Below are 19,893 nucleotides of genomic sequence, written 5' to 3'. Positions count from 1 at the left end.
AAACACCAATATTGAAACAGGTATAAGATATCCTTCTTTATGAGGTATTTGGTTCATTTTAACATCTGTATTTTGTGTACACGGTCTCAATAAACCACAAATTCTGAATGGCTCGGATGCAGTGTAATGGCATTAAAGTGTGGCCATTTATTTTAGCAATCATTACGTCTGTGATGTCAAGTGCATCATAGCAGATGACAAGTAAGGACAAATATATACATTAGGTATGTTCCCATTGTGTGAAATTTCATCAGAGCAAGAGACAGTCGCAACGTAATGATGTATCTTTGTTGGCTGAACAGAACAATCAATTTAGTGCTTAATGATTTGTACAATAGCCTTAGATGCCGAAATGCAGAAATAAAGGAGGTCAGAGGTAAGCACAGCACCGCACTAACAGGGGGTCACGACACTGGCAGCTTCCACGCTCACAAGCAGGGATGCCCTGGGTAACTGACGAAAACAGCGCTAAACAAACAAAACACACACACACACACATATGACGAGGACGTAAACAAGGCAGCACCATGAGTACGTTTTCCGTAGGAGTCACACTCCAAAGAAACACAGCCAGCAAAGAGATGGTCTAACGCGTTGCAGATTTGTGACACGTTGGAAGTGCCACGTCGAGTTATGCGTATGGGAGTCACCAGCAGGATAAGGTCACCCTTGCATCAGTGTTCTTTCTGTTTACATAGCCTACAGTGATCAGGCACTTGTACACACGTTGCGAACATGATATCAGGCTCGAAAGCGTATAAAAGACTCTGCTGGAATGCCCCATCAATCGAGAGGCTATCTTGATCGTTGCAGTTCACCACACAGGCCGCACAACAGACGATCAAAAAGCGATGGTCAATGCGGATAACGTTATTATACGCATCCACAATCGAAGACCGAACACCGACAAAAGCACAACGATCACCTGCGCGAGGATACCTACTGCTGCCTTTCAAATAACATGGCAAACGCTCTCTTTTTAGCGACCATATCAACTTATCAAGAGCTTGTCATTCACAAATACAGAGGTAGGCATAACGCATAACCGACGATTACCGACACCCCGATCCGCAACCACCTGCAGCAGCGCCAGCACCGCCTGAACTTTTCTTCCGTTAACATCATAACCAAAAAAAAAAAAAAAACGGGAGCCTTCCTCTTCACAATCCTGTCGTCTGCTACGTTCTCCCTCCCCTCAACCATCTCGTGCCAATGTCAATAGTGCGCATGCGTTGTGGTCACCCTTTGGTCAACCGCTCTTCATAGCCGGAGAGATCACGTGATCGATTTAAACCCGACGTCACTAAACCAATGGTTCAAGTCGGCTGGTGAATACGGACTAATGAGTCTTGAGCGAAACGCCGAGTTTTTCATGTACCTGAAACACGAAATGAGAAGAACATAGAATTAGGCTTGTTGGTAGATGTTCATAGTAAGAGAGATAAAAGAGCAAGAAGAAAGACGACACAACACAAGTATCACATTCAATGTGACTTCATTCTGCAAGGCCACTTTCTTTTAAAGAAACCCAACTGTTTACGCTTTTGGTAATAATTGCTTGGTGGAGAAGTGGGTTTTCTTTAAAATAAAATGTGACCTGCATAGTAAAGTCACTCGTTGAAAGTTAGCGCTGGTGTCTGTCAACCTTGTCTTTTTATGTGTGCATATGATACATTACTTTCGGTAATAAACCATGGCGCTGCGCGACGCCTTGTTCATATAATAAATGAGGTTCGAAATATCTCGGGGTACACCAGAAAGCCTTGATGATGTCTATGATGATGGTTTTCGCTAAGCTATCCCACTCCAGCCTTGGAAGATTGGAAGCTCTGACAGGTCTATCACGAAACACATGGAGGAACGCGAGATGATCGTGGAAAAGCTTTCGTCTGTTTTTTTTTTAATTATTATTGGGATAACACCTACACATGCAAACATCATTCGAATGCTAAAATGTATCCCGAAAATATTTGCCAGCTTTCGGTCACAGTTCCAGGTTGGGTTGGTCTTCCGAGCATCTGCGATCACCGGGCCCTCAATGTTAGAAGGCGTTTCTTTCTCGAAATCTAGAACACTCTGCACATGGGGCCGTGCTTTCTTTGCTTCGTTTCCCATTCGGATGCTCCCTTAAGTTCCCTTTCTTCTTTCTTTTCAGATGCCTCTGCTCGTAGAAGTTTTTCAATGGCTCTTATTGCTGACTCTGCTAAATGATGCAAAAGGTACGTGACGCTTCAGGCCTGTCGCCCTGTTTGTTCAAATGTGTACAATGGATATTTATGGTAGCACTAGGGCACATGCGCGTGCTTTTAAGTGCAAATATCAAAAGCGGTGTATGTAATTAACCTAACTCAGCGCAGTTGAGGTAGAGAGACCGAATAGAATCAGTTTAGCATTTCGCAACTACGAGAACCCTAAATTAACAGGAAGAATAGTATTCAGCATGGTCTCTGTGCCAAGGGAAAATGAATCGTTCCTAACTAGAGGGCATGGAAGAACGTCTGCTGTCCTTTCGAGTGGCGAGGAAGATAAAAAGCATCAGTAGTCACTCATGCGCGCCTAATAGCCGTAACACAGCTTCCGGTCTTCGTAACCAGCGAAGTCTCATTGCTCCCCAAGAGGGTGTTGGGCGGCTGGAATATTTCGTGCTGTGAAACATAGGGAAAAGGTCGCAAAAGAAACAGCAAGTGCTTATGACTCATCTAATGGCAAACAATGCATAAAGGTAACTGGCTTGAAAGAAAGCGCTTCCCGTCCCCTGATGCAAAGAATATGTGAGACGGAAAGGAAGAATGAATTGAGGCTCCTTAAATGCACCCTAAAAAGAAACGAACGCATAACACGCTCCAAGTCGACCATTATGATATGGGACGTCTTGTTTTCAGCGTTCGCCCAGTGCTCAGGATTATTTACCATGGAGGCATACGACTTTTTCTGACTCTTCACGTTTGCTTTCATTATCGCAGAAAGGCCGTACGCCTCGTTCTGTCGCAGTAGTGATAATAGTATCAATCTGTGGACAGGTTGACCGTGAGCGTGCTTTTTGGTGAAGTTCTATTTCTGAACTGCACCCTATGAACGGTACACGAGGGCCAGAAGCAACACATCGCAGAGTGGACCTACAGTAGCAGCCGTCTATCTACCCTTAGACATTACAAACGAGTGTGTTTTCAACCCAGTATGAGTGAGGTTCACTACTGAGCACGAAAGTATGCGCAAAATTGTTGCGTGCGAATCAAGATAGCGTTGCTGACGCTCAGGACGCGCCGTACGCAACGTGATTTTTGCGTTTAGTGTACGGAAACGTTTGTCTGTAATTTGTGGGCTGCTTATACATACAGGTCTCGTCGCGACGCGATACAATGCGACCTGGCTCGTTTATTCTAAACATGAACACCGTACTGGACTGCTTTTACTCGCCAAATTGAGCCACAATGCCTTATATAACGTGTGCGTACGAGATATTAAACCGTGCTTGCGTGAGAGAACGACGAGCCAAGCCATATCCAGTGGTTTATCCAAAATCCCATGCAAGGGAAGGTGGGGTTTGCAAAAATCGGCGGTGATTATTACAGTTACGTCATAGCAGTTCAACGTATCATAACCGACGCGTGTCTAAAGCTGAAATAGCACGGGTCCTAAATGAGTTTCACCGCATAGCAGCCTCCTAGCCAACCATGATATCGTTATCTGCCCTGATTTGTTCAAAACGGGCGGCGTACGCCTCTTTTGTGACACTGAATTGCCACAACAACAAACAAAAGAAAGCGTACGCCTCTCATTTTCAACAAATCAGGGCAGATCTGCCAAGAACGAGGCAGGGAAACAGCGTGTATTTACAGAGGTTACATTGGGAAAATAGAACACAGAGGACCCACAGATGGCCGCTTAAGTAGCCAGTCGTCAGAACGAAGTCGATCGCCGTAGACAGTTTTACGAAGCGGACCTTGGCCGCCTTTTCATCCCCAACTTGAAAGAGTAGCTTGAGCGTTGGGGAAGATGGCTTCCCGAGTCTGGCAAGATGACCAAAATGGCTAACAGCATACATCGTAACAGCTCGTCGCCCGCACGGGTTGACTTCGGAAGGCGCTGCAATCCAACAGTGGACGACTGACGAGGACACATGGAGGACACGAGGACTGACAGATGTCTCTCGGTCGACACGGGTGCAGCGGACGGAGCTTGTTGGTGTCGTCGACTTCGAATTTCGAAGTATCAGTCAAGGCTTGTCATTACGGCAGCCTTTTGCTTTTTGTGTTGCTTGGTGTTTCGTAGACGACTGTCACTCTTCTCATAGGGTCTGAAGTAGTGGTATTGTTCTTGAGACGTCGCTCCGCAGTATCCAAAGGTGAACTTTCTCGGGCAACAGGTGTATGACAGCTGGGCTAACTGTTGGTGACACACTTCAACACCACAGTATAACAACATCGTAACCCCTAACCTTATTTTTTTGAATCCCCAATTTTGCAGCGGAGAGCAGCGGGGCCACTGTTCTGTTCTGTTCGTTATGGGGTGGGGAAGGTTAGCCTTCTTGGAGGAGGCTTGCTCGAGAAATGCTCCTTGGTACAACTACACATCTTCTCAAGGTTGCGTTCTGTACATTGCTATATGTTTTCATTGTTTGTGACAAATTTAGGGTTACGCCGGATGGCATTGAACACCAGAAGTCAGATGTGACTAAGGCAATCAACATTCACATTTGCCTTTGCCTTTAAATTATAACGTACTTAGAAATTGTATTTCTGCAATGCCAGACTCCATCTGAGAAGTAGCTGGTTTTTGTTTGGCGTTTGGGCTTAACCAGGCCAGTGGGCAATGGTTCGTTATAAAAACAAAATCAGCTCCGTACAGGTAGAATAGCCACTTCTGTGTTGCCCAGACCAGGCACGCACATTCTTTTTTCTCAAGCGCTACGCTTGTTCACAAATTCAGAGCTTCCGGCTTGCGTACAAAATGGGACGCTCTTCATTATCGTCACCTTCTTGGCACATTCTTTCCTTGCCACGGTTACTGGCGTCGCATTGGACGACAAACGGCTTGTTAAAATCAGGAGCTCTGAGAACAGGAGGTTCGAGCTGCTTTCAGATCTCGGAAAGCCTTTTCTTTGGCATTGTCCCAGGCCACCTTCGTGGGAGCGTCTTTCATAAGCGCATCAGTCAATGGGCCGGCAATCTCTGAGTATTGCCGAATATAACTCCTGTAATATCCGGTGAGCCCTAGAAATCCTTCGGCTTCAGCCTTACTTTGCGGTCTAGGAAAGCTGGAAATTGCTTCTACTTTTCATTCAGCCGGCTTTCGTTTGCCCTGACCGACTCGGTGTTCTAGGTACAAAACCTCAGACTGAGCTTAATGACACTTGCTGGCCATGAGAGTTAGGCCCGCACTCCGTAGTTTACCGAAAACGTCTCAATTGAGACGTTTTGCCATGATTCGGAGAATACGACGACGTCGTCAAGATACGGGACTGCATATTTCTCGGCACCTCTCAAAATCTGATTTATCGAGTTTGGAAAACATGTGGGCGCGTTTTTGAGGCCGAAACCGAGCACCTTTGGCAAATACGTGCCAAACGGAGCCGTGAACGCCGCGTAACGTTTAGCTGTCTTACTCATGGGAACTTGCCAATACCCTCTTACGAGGTCTAGTGGTTATCCACTTTGCTCGGCTAACCCTTTCCACTCGTTCTTCGATATTAGGTATAGGATAGGCCCGTTTTTTTGATGCCGTATTTAGTTTCCTGTAATCTATACAGGGCCTTGGTTCGTTGCCTGGCACCTCCACAACGATCATAGGCAAGGCGTAGTCGCTCTCTCCCTCTTCGATTACTCCCAGGTCGCTTTACCTCATTTCTCATTATTTCCTGTTGGCAGGGCGAAATGCGGGAACGCACTGGGGTGTAAGTAGTAAGTTCAATATCATTAATTATCGGGTCAGTTTTACCAGGGACAGCCGAAAAAAGTTGCTTAAAATCGTGTACCAGGCTTTCAATGTCATCCTCTTCGTCGGGGGACAAAACTATATACCTGGCATACCACCGCGTTCACGACCTCTTCTATACACGTTTTGTTTTCTCCAACCTCACCCCATTCTGCTAAGTCGGAGGGCTGTTCTTTTGGGACATTTAACGCCACACTTACTACATGTGTAGAGCTCACGTAGGGGTTCATTAGGTTGATGTGACAGGTTCGCACCCCTTTGTTGCTGCTACGGAACTCTATCATGTACGTCGTGTCCGACAGCTTGCGCAGTACGATAAATGGGCCGTCCCAGTGCACCTGCAGCTTGTCCCCTTCTTTGTAGTCTAGTGTTTGGGCATTGCGGTCATAATACGATTTTGCCCTTTGTTCGGCCTCCCGCATGATAGTTGCCGCGATTTCGAGCGTATCTTGTAATATCTGTAGCACATCTAGGACGTACTTTGTGTCGCTCTAATTATCCTCCCATCTCTCCCTTAACAGGCGCTTTGGGGAACGCATATACCAATTCAGCTGGGTTGAAACCTGTTACTTCATGAGGGACTGATCTCAGTGCAAACATAGCCCCTGGTAGCTCTGACTCCCAATCAGTGTTATATTCGTGGGTCAGCGCCCTGAGTACTCATTTTAACGCAGAATGCCATTTTTCGACACTGTTGCTCTGGGGATGATACAACGAGCTGTTGATCACTCGAATCCCACACTTCCCTAAGAATGTCTTCGTCAAAATGCTCGTGAAAACAGACCCATTATCGCATTGAATCTCCTTCGGGAATTCTATTCGCGCGAATACAGACAGGAGCCCATCTACAATTTCAGGGGAGGTCTGTTCTTTCAGTGTCACGGCTTTGGGGAAAAAAATTCGTAGCGGGACATATCACCGTTAGCACATACTTGCAAACAGATTTAGACGTGGGTCCATGGGGATCGGTTCGTCTACGTCGATGACTAAGCGTTGGAAAGGCTCCGAGATGATAGGGACTAGGGTTAAGGGCACCTTATACTGTTCGTTGGATTTACCCACCATCTGGCACGTATCGCAAGCCCGCAAGTAGTTTTCGACATCCTTAAAACATCCTGGTCACTACCATTCTTGCAGCAAGAGCTGCTTTGTTTTCCGGCTTTCCAAATGTCCGGCCCAGGAGTTGCCATGACAAAACTGTAGAACGTCGCTGGGCAGACTTTTGGGAACTACTAATTGATCTACAATAGGACTCCTTTCCTATCCTGGTAGTGGCGGTACAAAAGCCGTCGTGACTTCCGTGCAATTTCGTCAGTGACTCATCCTCCATTTGCAGTTTTATGAGAGTGTCCCTATCCACATTAATGAGGGTACCTAGCACACCACCTTCCGGTGCTAGTACATCTCCTAGGCTGTCACCTCCGAACCGCTTTCGTAGGTTACATTTTGCGAGGACGACATTTCACCGTCACTTACAAGATTGTTTACATCATTCGCATCAGGGGTCGGATTCACAAACAAGTTCGTAAGATTCGCTACGATGTCGTAGTCTACAACCGGCGTAAGACATCGTCGCAAATTGCGGGGTTCAGTATTCACGAAAGGATCGTAAAGGAGAGGGAGTTTCACGATGGGCAGAACGAGCAAGAAAGATCAGCTGACGTGCTTCCTGAAATGTGACCGTGGGATTAATGAGCGATTGGGCCCGAGGTTATGTTATTGTTATAGCAACGACGTCAGCTCAACCAATGGGGCCCGTTGTATCCTATGCCACATGCCACGGTGTTTGTCAACAAAATCGCTCGGTATTTTCAGAAGTGTGTTCTGAAGTTGATATAGAAGTCACTCATCGGGCCTCAAAGCGTGTCCACCGGCCGAATTTTACGGAGAGCGAGATAGAGACCCTCGTGGAAGGGTACAAAACAAACAAAAACGCTATCGACGCCAGTGGAGATGGAGCAGCAGGAGCTAAAGACAAGCAAAAGGTCCCTAAGCGCATCACTGCAGTCCTCTTCGCGGTTTCGGGAATTACACGGAACTTTGCAGAAGTAGAAGTGGACAGACTTTAAAAGTTCGAGCAAAAGAGAAGTATACGATGTGGACGTTCGCAGGAACAGCACAATGGGAGGGTTCATTGGGAATTACAATAGTTCTTAGGGTGGATATTACAGAGAGGAAAGGAAAGGACGGTTATGAAATTTCCTAACATTCACAACTATATTAATTTCAAACGTCAGGAGCAAGTGTAGACCGCAGCGCGGCTAGTACCGGTGACGATACTGGGGGAAAGAGTGGTTGGGGCCATTGGCCGAACTGCTGTCCACGATATTCCTGGCAGTTTCGATATTGGTATGTGTGTGAGGGGGGATGAGTGCACTAAACACCCTCACCACAAACTTGTGTTAATTAATTCGCTGAGAATGCTGTGCGCAGCTCTGACTCAGCACAAGAACTCACCAATCGAGGCCCATCCCATCGACCATGTCCAACGACGCCTCTTTCAGGGGCTACGTTTTCTCCCATGTGTACTTACCTTCAGAAAAAGCGACTGCGAATGATATCTATGTAGAGCCTGCTCAGCAGCCTCAGGCATCCGCCTTATGGTCAAGCAAGGACTCATGTTTGAGCAGGGGCATTCAGAGTAGAACCACGCACAGAACCACAAGCATACTGTACCTCCTCATGCTTCGTCACGTGCATTCACAGTGTACAGTCAGTTGAGTCAATAATTATATACCTGTCTTCTCAGATTAGTGTGTGCATGGCATTTCATGAAGGCGTCAAGATGACAGCCGCACTGGGGCAGAGGAAGTTTTGGAGACTCACAAGAAAACTGAGAAACATTTAGCAGGCCTGCTTGTTCTGCGATGCGAATGCTTGCCTTATAGAGCAGCATAAGTATGGGGTGAACACATTACCAGGTGGCAGCTTAAACCATGGCAACAGTGAATAGACTGCGTACATAAGTATGTGGGATCTTCATTTATTTAGTCGACTTCAGTTACAAAATTATTTAGGAGCGTATTCAGACATAAACGTGTTTTCTAAAACCACCACACTTTCCATCCCCCGGGCACTCCTCCTGCACAATTTCAGAATATGCACACGTATACGGAATGTTCATAGAGAAAGACCTTGCTTACGCTACACTGCATGACAACTGCCTGGACATGACCAAACATAATTTACCCAGGGTGTTTTTTAGAAGTTCACTCGGTGTGCGATTGAACTTCATTTGAGCGTCCACACTGCACTTGTTACACCAACGACGATGCGGGAACAACTGCTTTGTTTCACGGCCGCCAAATCTCCAATCACCAACTGGAAGCTTCCACATGAATAAAAACAAAACGCAACCATCACCTGCACGTCCCCGCGAATAGCGCGGCACCGATCAGTTGGTCACCTCAAGGAGGGAGCCACGGCTATACGTACGGCTGTACGTCGCACAGGCTATACGAATCCCAGCACTTGACATCCTATGGTAGCGTAGCAAGTGGCTCTCGGAGACGTCAAACAAGGTCACACGTTTCCAACAAGCCCTCTCACGTCGCAAACCTCGTCGCGGTTCCAACTGTTCGAAATCCACACCGGCCAAAGTAGGCAGCCATGTTTGCTGTTGATTGGCTTACGACAGCTCGGGGGCTCTCTTAGGATTTCGCCGTAACTTATGACGATCTTACGACCCCCGCGCTTCGTGAATCGGCACTTTATCGCAACGTTGTCTTACGACGGACTTGCGACAATTTTTGTCGTGCGAACTGTTTATGAATCCGGCCCCTGCTTCCTGCTCTTGCGCCACCTCGGTGTCTTTCAGAGCTCTTAGTTCTTGAGCTTTAGCTATCGTCGGAGCACAAATTGACTCTGGTTTCCACTTGATTCCCGCATTAAATGTACTGTTCCGTTTGATAGCAAATACGTGTGTTTGTTAGGGACTGCCTGGAACACGTATTTGTTAGGGACTTACTGCCGCTTCTGTTTTCAGCTCTCCAACCCTGCTAGAAATGGTCCCATTGAAGATTTCCCGAAAAACTCATTGAATTCAATTGGACGTCTTTCAGACAAACACCATTAAAAAATCAACTGAAATTCCAATTCCCAATAGATGATTTGGAACAAATATTATATTGGACACAACTGGTGTTGTAATTGGTCTCAATGAAAATCCTCTGTAGAAGTCAATGGGGCCCAATTTGAGACACATTGAATAGCACCCACACAAATTCATTCGAGGTCAGTCTTGCGTCCCATTGAGCCAACGTGCTGCACTATGGAATTTCCCACTGAAGCCACCCTGCCAATGCACTTTTTTAATGAGTAGTAACATTCAAAACCGTTGCTCCTAATGAAAGTTACCTTGAAGAATGAAAGAAGTTGTGGCTGCAAAAAGAAATACACTCGGTGTGGTTTCTTCGTGAAAATTTATTGTTCACATAACAATACAGTAGGTGTGAAACTGTGACAAATAGCAAGACACAAAAACGAAAAGTTACTTGCACATGTATGAGTATTCATGGAACTGAGAAACCACACGAAACAATAAATAGCACGAACAAATACTCAATTCAGCACTTACGCGTCTTTGAAGGCGTACCTACGTTCATCTCCAACACACACTACCGTAATGCGTGGAGGCTCGTTCTGGCAACGTCCGAACAACGCACAACGCAGGGGGGAAATTTTCTTCAATCACAGAGTTTTTCGACGACCATGTTCTTCACTGTCTTGTACACCGGCCGCCTCACGATTTACGGTCTAGCCTGCCGTTCTTGAGCGAAAATTAACGCATATCCAACTTAGGCGAGGCTGCGTTCCCACGACGTCGTGATAGTCACATCGTGACAAAGACTCCCTTGCCTGCCGCCTTGTACAGGCTCAACCTGCACGAAATAGCATTTCAGATACACTTCATATAATATTTCAAATAAAATTTCAAATGACGTCGCTATAATGTCAGAAGGCAAAAAAGCATATTATGTACCGTTTCACACAGCGCGGTTGGTAACAGTCACTAATACACTCCACTTCATCTTGCTATCTTTCCGTCAGCGCTCATAATACCTGCAGGGGTAAAGGCATACAAAGAGCAGGAACGCCTTACACGTCAACTACGTACCTTAAAACGGCAAAAATCATAAAGATAAAGGGCGAATTGATGCAGATGCGCGACCGCCATCCTCATACTTCGACGATTCATAAGAGACTGACTATTCCGCTGGCGACTGGCGGACGCTTCCACTTCTGTGCAGTGCAATATTGCATGAATTGCAACACAATAGCTTCAAGTGGGAGGTGCAACAGTAGGTTATACCACGGCTCCTGTACCTTTGAGGAAATATTCAAAAATATTTGAAATCACGCGAACTATTTTGGAGCGCGGATGGGGAAACGTGCTACGGCGCCGAAAAGGTAGCATCTCATTCCTTCAGTTGGGAATGATCGTGTCTCATTCGTTCACATTGGGCCAATTCATTCAATTGGCTTCGCATTCCTTGTATTGGTGGAGTATCTCATTAAATCAATTGGAAGTCAGCGTTTCTCATTGATACTCATTAGACCAATTCCTTGAATTGGTTCTTTATTCCCTGTGCGCAGCCTTCGCCACACAACATGGTGGAACACATTGTCGCGAAGGCCGCTTCCCTGCAAAACTCCCAATTCCCTCAATGAGAAATACTCGTCTTATGCACATTGAATAAATTGGTCGTCTGATTTCACATTGAATCTCATTGGAACTGCGGGATAATTCATTGAGATCATGCCCTTTATTTCCAGCAGGGAAACGGAGCCTTCAGTGTCGCTTCGGCTACTGGAAGACACACCGTTTGCTCTTCCATAACCTGTCTACTCCAAGCGCATTTGCTCAAATAATTCTCTTTTGAGACAAGAGACGGGCGGACTAACTGTAAGCTGTCTCGGAGCGCATACCCGTTTACCTCTAGCTGAAATAGAGGTACAGAGTATCGTATTCCTTTTCCGCACCGGAGCCGCTGTTCGGTGTCCGAGATTGGGCCGATCGTGTCACGTGGTTTCTCTTTCAGGAACGCGTTGTCATGTTGATTCCCCTCCATCCGAAACCGGTTTCCTCTGTTGCAAGCTCGCTCGCCTGCGCGTTGTTCTCCGACGGAGCTGTTGCCGTCCCGTTGCTAGGCGACGCAGCCGCGCCGGACCCAAGATGGCGGTCTCAGTGTCGCAACTCAGCTCCCTTTTATTTAGTGACTCTAGCTGATAAAAGTACGGTCTCATTAGGTCATCTCTGTTTTCACTTTGGTAGGCCACGTGAAGCCGCGTTTGTGTTCTGTCTGTCGTTGCGTTCGTCCTTTCTGTTCTGTTCCCCCTTCATTTTACTATTTTCAGGGCCCTTCGGACTTTCTCTTTGTTCCCGTTTGTGCTCCTGCCCGCTACTGTCCTGCCTTGTCTGGCGGCTGCATTGACCTCGTTAGCATACATTCCTCTCAGCAAGACGTATTCATCGGCAAGGTCCGTTGCTGCCTGTATTGTGTGCACTCCCTCGATCCTCTCCAATCCAACCCTCGTTCCACAATGCTGCTCACGTTCCTACCTGTTCCCTCACGAAACTTTCATCTAAACGCTTCGACCCATAAACGGAAACGTTTTAGCTAACTTTGTTTTACGTGTCACAGATTCTAGCGTCCTCTGCGGAAAGGCTTGCTACACTGTCCGCGGCTTCGCACGCTAAAACTGTCATAAGTCTTGGAATCCAAGTTTCTTTGGCACGGTCTTGTCTTTCACACGTCCGTCCGAAATTTGCTAGGAAGAGCCCCATGTCTTGCCCAATTTTGAAAGGTTGTAGAAATCTAAATATATCGACGTTCTCTACTCTAGTAACCGGTTGGGACCTGCCACTTGCTTCCCTTGTCAGTTCTACTTCTAGTCTAATTCTTTCCAACCCTAGAAGCTGCAATTCCTTCCTCTGTTTTTGTCGCTCCACTTCCTCTTTCTGCCTTTTGCGCTCTTTTTCCTCCTGTTACAGTTTTTCAATGGCCTGGCGAGTTTCATTTATGTCATCATCATCCAGCTAAGGTTTTACGATAGCATCTATAATGAGCGACTTCTTTGCCGTGCTGCTTATGCTGATCCCAAATTCGTTGCACACGATAAGCAAATTAGTCCTCGGGAAACGTGTAAGGTCCATGGTGGAACTTCCCGTTTGCCAGTGTTGTTCTCGCTCAGCTCTGACGTACCCGATGTAATACTATCAGAGTCCCCCCAGATAGATTTGAATGACCCACAAATCGAGTCCTGGCCACTTAACAATAAGGTCAAACCACGCAACAATTACACACCGAAGCCATGGATCTCATCAGGTCGCCGGTCACCATGTTGGACGACCCCATCGCTGCCATCCAGTTGTTGCGACTTGGTAGCGTTGCCGAATCCCAACACCCTGGCAAGAACGAGGCAGAAGAACCGGAGAAACAACGTATATTTACAGTCGTTACGTTGAGAAAAATAGAACACAGTTGACCCACAGGTGGCCGTTTAAGTGGCCAGCCGTCGTGAGAACGAGGCCCTGCGCCGTAGTCAGTTCTGGGAAGCGGACTTTGGCCGGCCGCTTTTTCATCCCCACTTGAAAGAGTAGCGTTGAGGAAGATGGCTTCCCAAGTCCAGCAAGATGACCAAAATGGCTAGCAGCATACTTCGTAAGAGCCGCCGCAGTATGGCACCAAGCAACATACATTAATGATCTCGAAGCAGTTCAGAATAGGGCCGTAAGGATCATAACCTCAATTACTCTAGATTTACTAGCATTAGAGCCTTAAAACATGATGTTGGCATCACGCATCTTGTTGTTCGCAGAAACATAGCACGGCTGTCTTGATTTCACGGATTATTTTATTCACGGCCTCCTTTCGTCGACATTGATTTATCTACTCCTCATGAGCGACTTACTCGGGCGCTCAATATCTTCGTTATATCATCTGCCCTAGGGCTCGTACTTTGAGTTTTTTTTTTAACCATTCAACGCATTAGCGATTGCAAAATGGGACACCTTACGTTCATCTCTTGTTGCAATTAACATCGCGGAGTTTAAGAGAGGACTGTGCGACATACTTATATTACACACCATTCCCATATGTGAGTCACGTTCCTGCGCATTTCGTTTACTTTGTGTGCTTTTGATATGCTATTCGCTATTGTTGTTTCAGTTACTGCTGCTAGGCAATGATGCTATCATTTCGTCCCCCTTATGTAATGTTCTTATTGACCTTTAAGGTATAATAAATAAATTGATTAATAAAGGTGACCAAAGTAAGCGAAACAACAACATGACGAAGCCCGAAAAGACACAGCATAGGGTTCCGTGACATTTCATCGAACGCCGTTTCGTCGAATCTGTGGCGCCCGTTTCATCGAACGCCGATTCATCCAATCGCTTTTATTTCAGAGAAGACGCCAGAACCTGGGGGGTACCAGAAGACGGTTTTAGTATAGCACGCTACCACCTCGCGTACGCACGCATATATCAGTTATCGTGTTGCTCAAATGCTAACCATACGCATAGTACAGTTCGTACGCGGTACTAAAACGCACTATTCTCGCGTAACACAATGGCTTCAAAATTTTCCAGGCTGATGACATGTTACGAGAAGTCAACCTGGTGGGACATTTAGGTTTTCTTACTAAGGCAGTCTCAATATGTAGACCAGAAGAGTAACGACAGCTATACGCATTCTCTGTTGTGCTTGCATAGCTAACGCGGGCCATTTATTTAAAACGTCAGTGCTTAAGATGGTGTGCAATAACGCGCAAAAAATCTTTCCAAGTTCATTTCACGACGATTTCTGTGCAAGGCTCCAACTTTTTCATTTGTGATCCTGGTAGACCGCTTCTGTGGGGGTGGCTGCGCAGCATTTCTTCCAACTTGTATTCCGTCCTGTATGGCTGTTCGACAAGGGGAACTTCAGTTCCCTTCGACGAGCCAGTTGCCTCAGTTAGGGCACCCACAAACAAACCTTCTTCGGTTTGTTGCATTGGAGACTTATTGTTTGCGGGCCCCACCCTCCAGACAACTTTCTTGTTGTCGTGATACATTGTGTCACCTTCATCTCTACATTGTGGAACGATACGTCATACGTGGCACACTAGCCTGACATGTAGAAAAAACAAACAGAAGAGTACAAGCTAACTGTTGTTACATTGTCACCATACATTTCCCTGAAAATTTGGGGGAAGGCAAGTTTCGTCAACTTCTGTGTTTTTGTCCCTTGTGCCTTCCACAAAACTCGGGAACATGTATGTCAATAATGGCAAAGTAATGATGTTTTAATGTCATTACTTTTGCGTAGTAATTGTGATGTCATTTTGTTACATTTCAGTCGCAGTAATGAGTAATGTAAATTAAATTGTAACTGGAGTGATGAGTAATGTAATATAATTACATTTTACTAGTAATTTAGAAAAGTACAGTAGCAAAGTTACAGTTACAGTTAGCAAGTACAGTAGAAAAAGTGACAGTTCCTGAAATTGGGAGAGGGAAAGTGCCATCCTCAGCGAAAGTCGGACGCAATAAGCCATGCCTGTGTTATCTCTTTCTGCGCTGCTGGTGTGGGCTGGGTTTCCAACCTCCTTACGTCGCACTGTACAAGGACTTCGCTGAAACATTTGTCGCACGCTAGCTCCGTAGAGCATGATGTTCGGCTATTTTTTGTGATGGGATAGCCCCTGAATATCCCTGTAAATGATCATTAATTTGAATAAATTAGACACGTTCTTCACATTGGTGGAGCAAAAAAGTGACATTTACTTGGCAAATTTCCTACTTCAGTTCGCGAAAATTTACATAATTAAACTTACGTTACACGACATTCACATCAGCAGGTGGCAAAAACCTAGTAAGAACAAATGCCGTTGACCGCATGATTCTAGGTGGTGTAGTTTTTTTTATTATAATTCAATGACACGTTTTCTGGGACACCCTGTATGGGGGAGGAAAGCGAAAAATAAAATTATGAGCTTTTTCAGTGACACGACAGGCGATGTAGACTCCAATTTTCGAATTTGCAACTTTAGTATTCGAGGCATTTGGCATTGAAATGGCGTTCGATGAAACGGCGTTCGCTGAATTGCTGTCGATGAAATCGCGTTCGACAAATCGGCGTTCGATGAAATGGCGTCGACGAAACGGCGTTCGATGAATCGGCATTCGATGAAATGGGCGGATACCACAGCATAGAGCTCACGTGATAATAATAAAGAAATTGCTCAATCTGTTCATTACTTACAAGGTGATGCACCTCACAAGAAATTATTCTCGACTAAGGACCTAACACGTGAACCGACGAAGTGATATGCCTCCGTTCAACGCCGTCCATATCCAATAGAGTTCGTGGGTGTTCAACACAATATAGAATATGCAATTTGAAAATGAAAGTTAGAACATCAAATTAGAATTGTCAATTTAGAAATTGAGAGGGAAACTTCGTTTTAGAATTTAGAACATACGATCAGAATTCTCAATACATAATTTGAGACTGTAATTTGGAATTGAATTGATTTACAATCGATCATTCTTTGCGTGTTAGCGCCACGAAGCAGCTGTGGCTATAAGCGGCGTAGAGACGTGGACAGATGGAGAGAGGTGTGGTGTTAATATGCGTCCTGGACCGACTTCAGGGGGCAGACATTCGTCTTGGGAAAACCTTGGCGGTAGGGATTGGTGCCCAACCCCTTGGCTGGCGCCAAGGAGCGGACGCCTTATAGGCCATGCCGCTGTTCATTCGAAAACAGCATTGTATAGAAAAGACGTAACTCACATTTCGTCTCGCTCATGGAGCACTTTGCATCCATGTCAATTTCGACGCTAGTTTAGAGAGCCCTCAGGTGGGCAAACAGAATGATGGCTGTGGCGTGGTATCAGCGTGGAGTCAGGCGCATGTGCGTATAATTATTAACCACACCAGTAACTGTGCATTTTATATGTGCATGGACAGCACGTTGTCTTCAAAACTAAGGTCAGACCGCTGATAACGTGACCTTTAACTTACCGGAACCAATGACGGACTCATAATCTTATCTGTTGATAGGGTGCAGAAAACTACGGGGCTCCCGCTAGCGGTCTAGTAATACTCAGAACAAAACGTAACAAAACATAATAATGTGATTACTTGCCGAGCGGAGCCGTGAAACCACCATAATTTTTCTCTCACGAAATAAAACACCGTTTTTAACACCATATTCCCAATTCAAATGGGGTGTAAAAAGGGTGTATTAGATGCTAAACACCTTTTTCAACACCCCATTTTACACCCTTAATCATCGACATTGGAAAAAAGAAAAGTCACTTGAAAAAAAAAAACATTTTATAGCCGTAACTAGTTACCGCTTTTGGTTAAAGTAACTGTAAAAGCTGTAAAAATATCAGAATATGAAACAGCGCTCACTTTGTTTTATGCTCTCTCTTGTGCCGTTTTCAGCGTTACGTGTTGGGAGGGATATATCCGGTTTGAGAAGAATATCGATTCGATTCGAGATTCGAATATACAGTTCCGCACTCGACTCCGCAACCTAACCGAATATATAATTATTTGCCTTGGTATTCGAAAAATATGAATACCGTCACTTTTAATAGAGGTCAAAAAAGTATTTGCGTTTTTACCGAGTAAAGGGTAATGTCTAGTTAGTATAGTACAGATTGGGACAAAAGTTTACGGAAGATCGGGGTATCGCATTTCTCCATCGGACCGACACCATAGCAGCAAACAGGAGCGGACAGACATACTGAGTGATGGATAGAATAGCTAGTCACCCGTTTCTTATTCGATCTCTTCCTGATATCTAGCAGGTTGCCGTTTCGATGACAAATACGCCAGCGCCGTGTTCCGTTAACTTTTGGTACCTCTACAGCAAGAGTTTCGTTTTCAGAGGTAATGTTAAGGAAAACACAACTTCCGCTGTAGAGGTTACATAGGTATCGGTAACGAGCTTAGAAGAAACTGTCCGGTGACCAGAGGTTACAGGCAGCAAACAACGAGATTTGGCCGAGGCAGACCACAATTAGGGACGACACAAATGCGCGTCATGCTCATCCGAAAGAGTTACACGATAAGAATGCACTCGATGTAACCCATAAACAAACTGTTACTCGTAAATAGTGAAAGAAGGGCTGAAAATGTTAGCCAGCTGTAGGACTCGACCCCACATCTTGTAGATTACCGGTCCAGGGCTCTAGCAATTCAGCTAAGCTAACACACCTCCAGCGACTTCCAAGGGCGCGTCATCTGAAGGGCAAACCAACCACTCTCTCTCACTCATCCCTCTTTCTCACTTATTTTTCTCACTCATACACACATATTCATACGACGGGATCGAGGCAAGCGGCATCTGTTGAGCACGTGGTAATTGATGTTCTGAGGCTGGAACACTTGTATGTATGTGTATATGTATATATACATGTGTGTATGGAACACAGGTATGTGTTCCAGCCTCAGAACATCAATTGTCTCATACTGGTAAATAGGTGTAAACAGGTAGCCCTTATGACGGTTTTATGTTTGCTGTGTCAGCGGAGTACTCTCAGATTCCTGCCGGGAGACGAAGTAGTCACACTCTATTTCATGAATATCTGTGCACGAACATTACCGCGTACAGTGCAGAGAAAGATCAGATTTGAGAACTATTGTCATTGTATTTTCGGCATACTGTCGAACTCGATAGCCCAGCAGATCCTGGTACTACGAGACGCTGTGCAATGTCGTGTCTGTGTTCGGTTACGCTAGTTAGAGGTTATCCTATACCTTTTACTTTTAGAGGTAAAAACGCATATACATTTTTTACCTCTATTAGAGGTGACTGTTTGAAGAGTATACGCATGATCATTTGTAAAAGTTATCACGAAAGTTACCACGAAACCCCCGACCACTCTTAACAAAAAAAAACAAAAAAAAAACCTACAATCCCCTATCGGCGATGCCGCGTACGAAGGAACTATAATAAAAACCCTCCCCGAGGGGAGGCCGCGCTGAACTGCTCTCCCTAGCAGACGACGCTGAGAATGCGATGGTACTCTCTCCCGACAGGTGGCGCTGCGTGGCCTTACCTCGCAGTGCCGTGTATGCCAAAGGGAGACTGGCCATTAGGAGGAGCATAGGGACCGAGTAACGTCTAGGCGGCGCCGCTGCGCACCCCGCGCCCAGCGCCATCTACGGCGGTCTCGACGCAGGTGTCGGGAGCGCTCTAGAATTGCAGCTGTATCAGCTGTGGTTGTCTGTTTGGCGGATGAGAAGTTTAGTTTCTAAGTTCGCACTTAAGGTTACGGATCGTTGTTGTATCATGCCGCCGGGCCTTCCCGAAACCGCACCGTGCCACATACAGACGGGATTTTCTTCAATATGCGACGTGGAGAGCTTCTTCAGAGGCGGTAACCTGAAGAAAGGGAAGTTACTGGTGGATGCTGGACATGTGCACAACGTCCGTGAGATTCGGGATGACGGACACAGTCAGATCGAGGGCTACTGTGTCCCCCAGACACGAATTAATGATCGCAGCCATCACGTGATACTGCATGTGAGTAGATTGACATCCGTTGTTTCTTTTTGCAGTTTTGTTTTGCATGTACCCTGAATACGAACGTAGTTTTCATCTGCTGTGAATAATGAGCGGTTATATCATTGTTCTAATTCACAAAGACTAATTCAGAAAGCATTTTATGCGCAGATCAACGCAGGCAGAAGTTTGCAGAAAGCTACATGTACCTGCAAGGCTGGTGCTGCAGGAAAGTGTAAGCACGCTGCTGCAATTGCACTTTACGTGGAAGTGGAGGACTCGTCAACAAAAACCAGCAAGGCACGAGCGTGGGGTATCCCTGCTGCATCAAAGCAGCACAAGTATCCAAAGTTAGTCAAAGCATCCGGAGGTGTTTCCACAGGTATTTCCATTATTAGACTACTTTCTTCTGAGGTCACCTGAGGTGGTCTGAGTATCATTTACCTGTTGTGT

The 19,893-nt window shown here is 45.8% G+C and overlaps 1 protein-coding gene across 2 annotated transcripts in view; it reads left to right on the top strand.

Annotated features, from left to right (window-relative positions):
* LOC135373116 (membrane frizzled-related protein-like) overlaps positions 1-19,893 on the top strand; it is a 608,751-nt gene that overhangs the window by 466,895 nt on the left and 121,963 nt on the right. For both annotated transcript variants that reach the window (XM_064606387.1, XM_064606386.1), the window contains one exon: positions 2,156-2,219. In XM_064606387.1, coding sequence (XP_064462457.1) covers positions 2,156-2,219 — 64 coding nt within the window. The remainder of the gene's footprint in view (positions 1-2,155; positions 2,220-19,893) is intronic.

This window comes from Ornithodoros turicata, unplaced genomic scaffold, assembly GCF_037126465.1.
Source record: "Ornithodoros turicata isolate Travis unplaced genomic scaffold, ASM3712646v1 Chromosome21, whole genome shotgun sequence".
Lineage (NCBI taxonomy): Eukaryota > Metazoa > Arthropoda > Arachnida > Ixodida > Argasidae > Ornithodoros > Ornithodoros turicata.
This window is presented reverse-complemented; position numbering and strand designations above follow the sequence as displayed.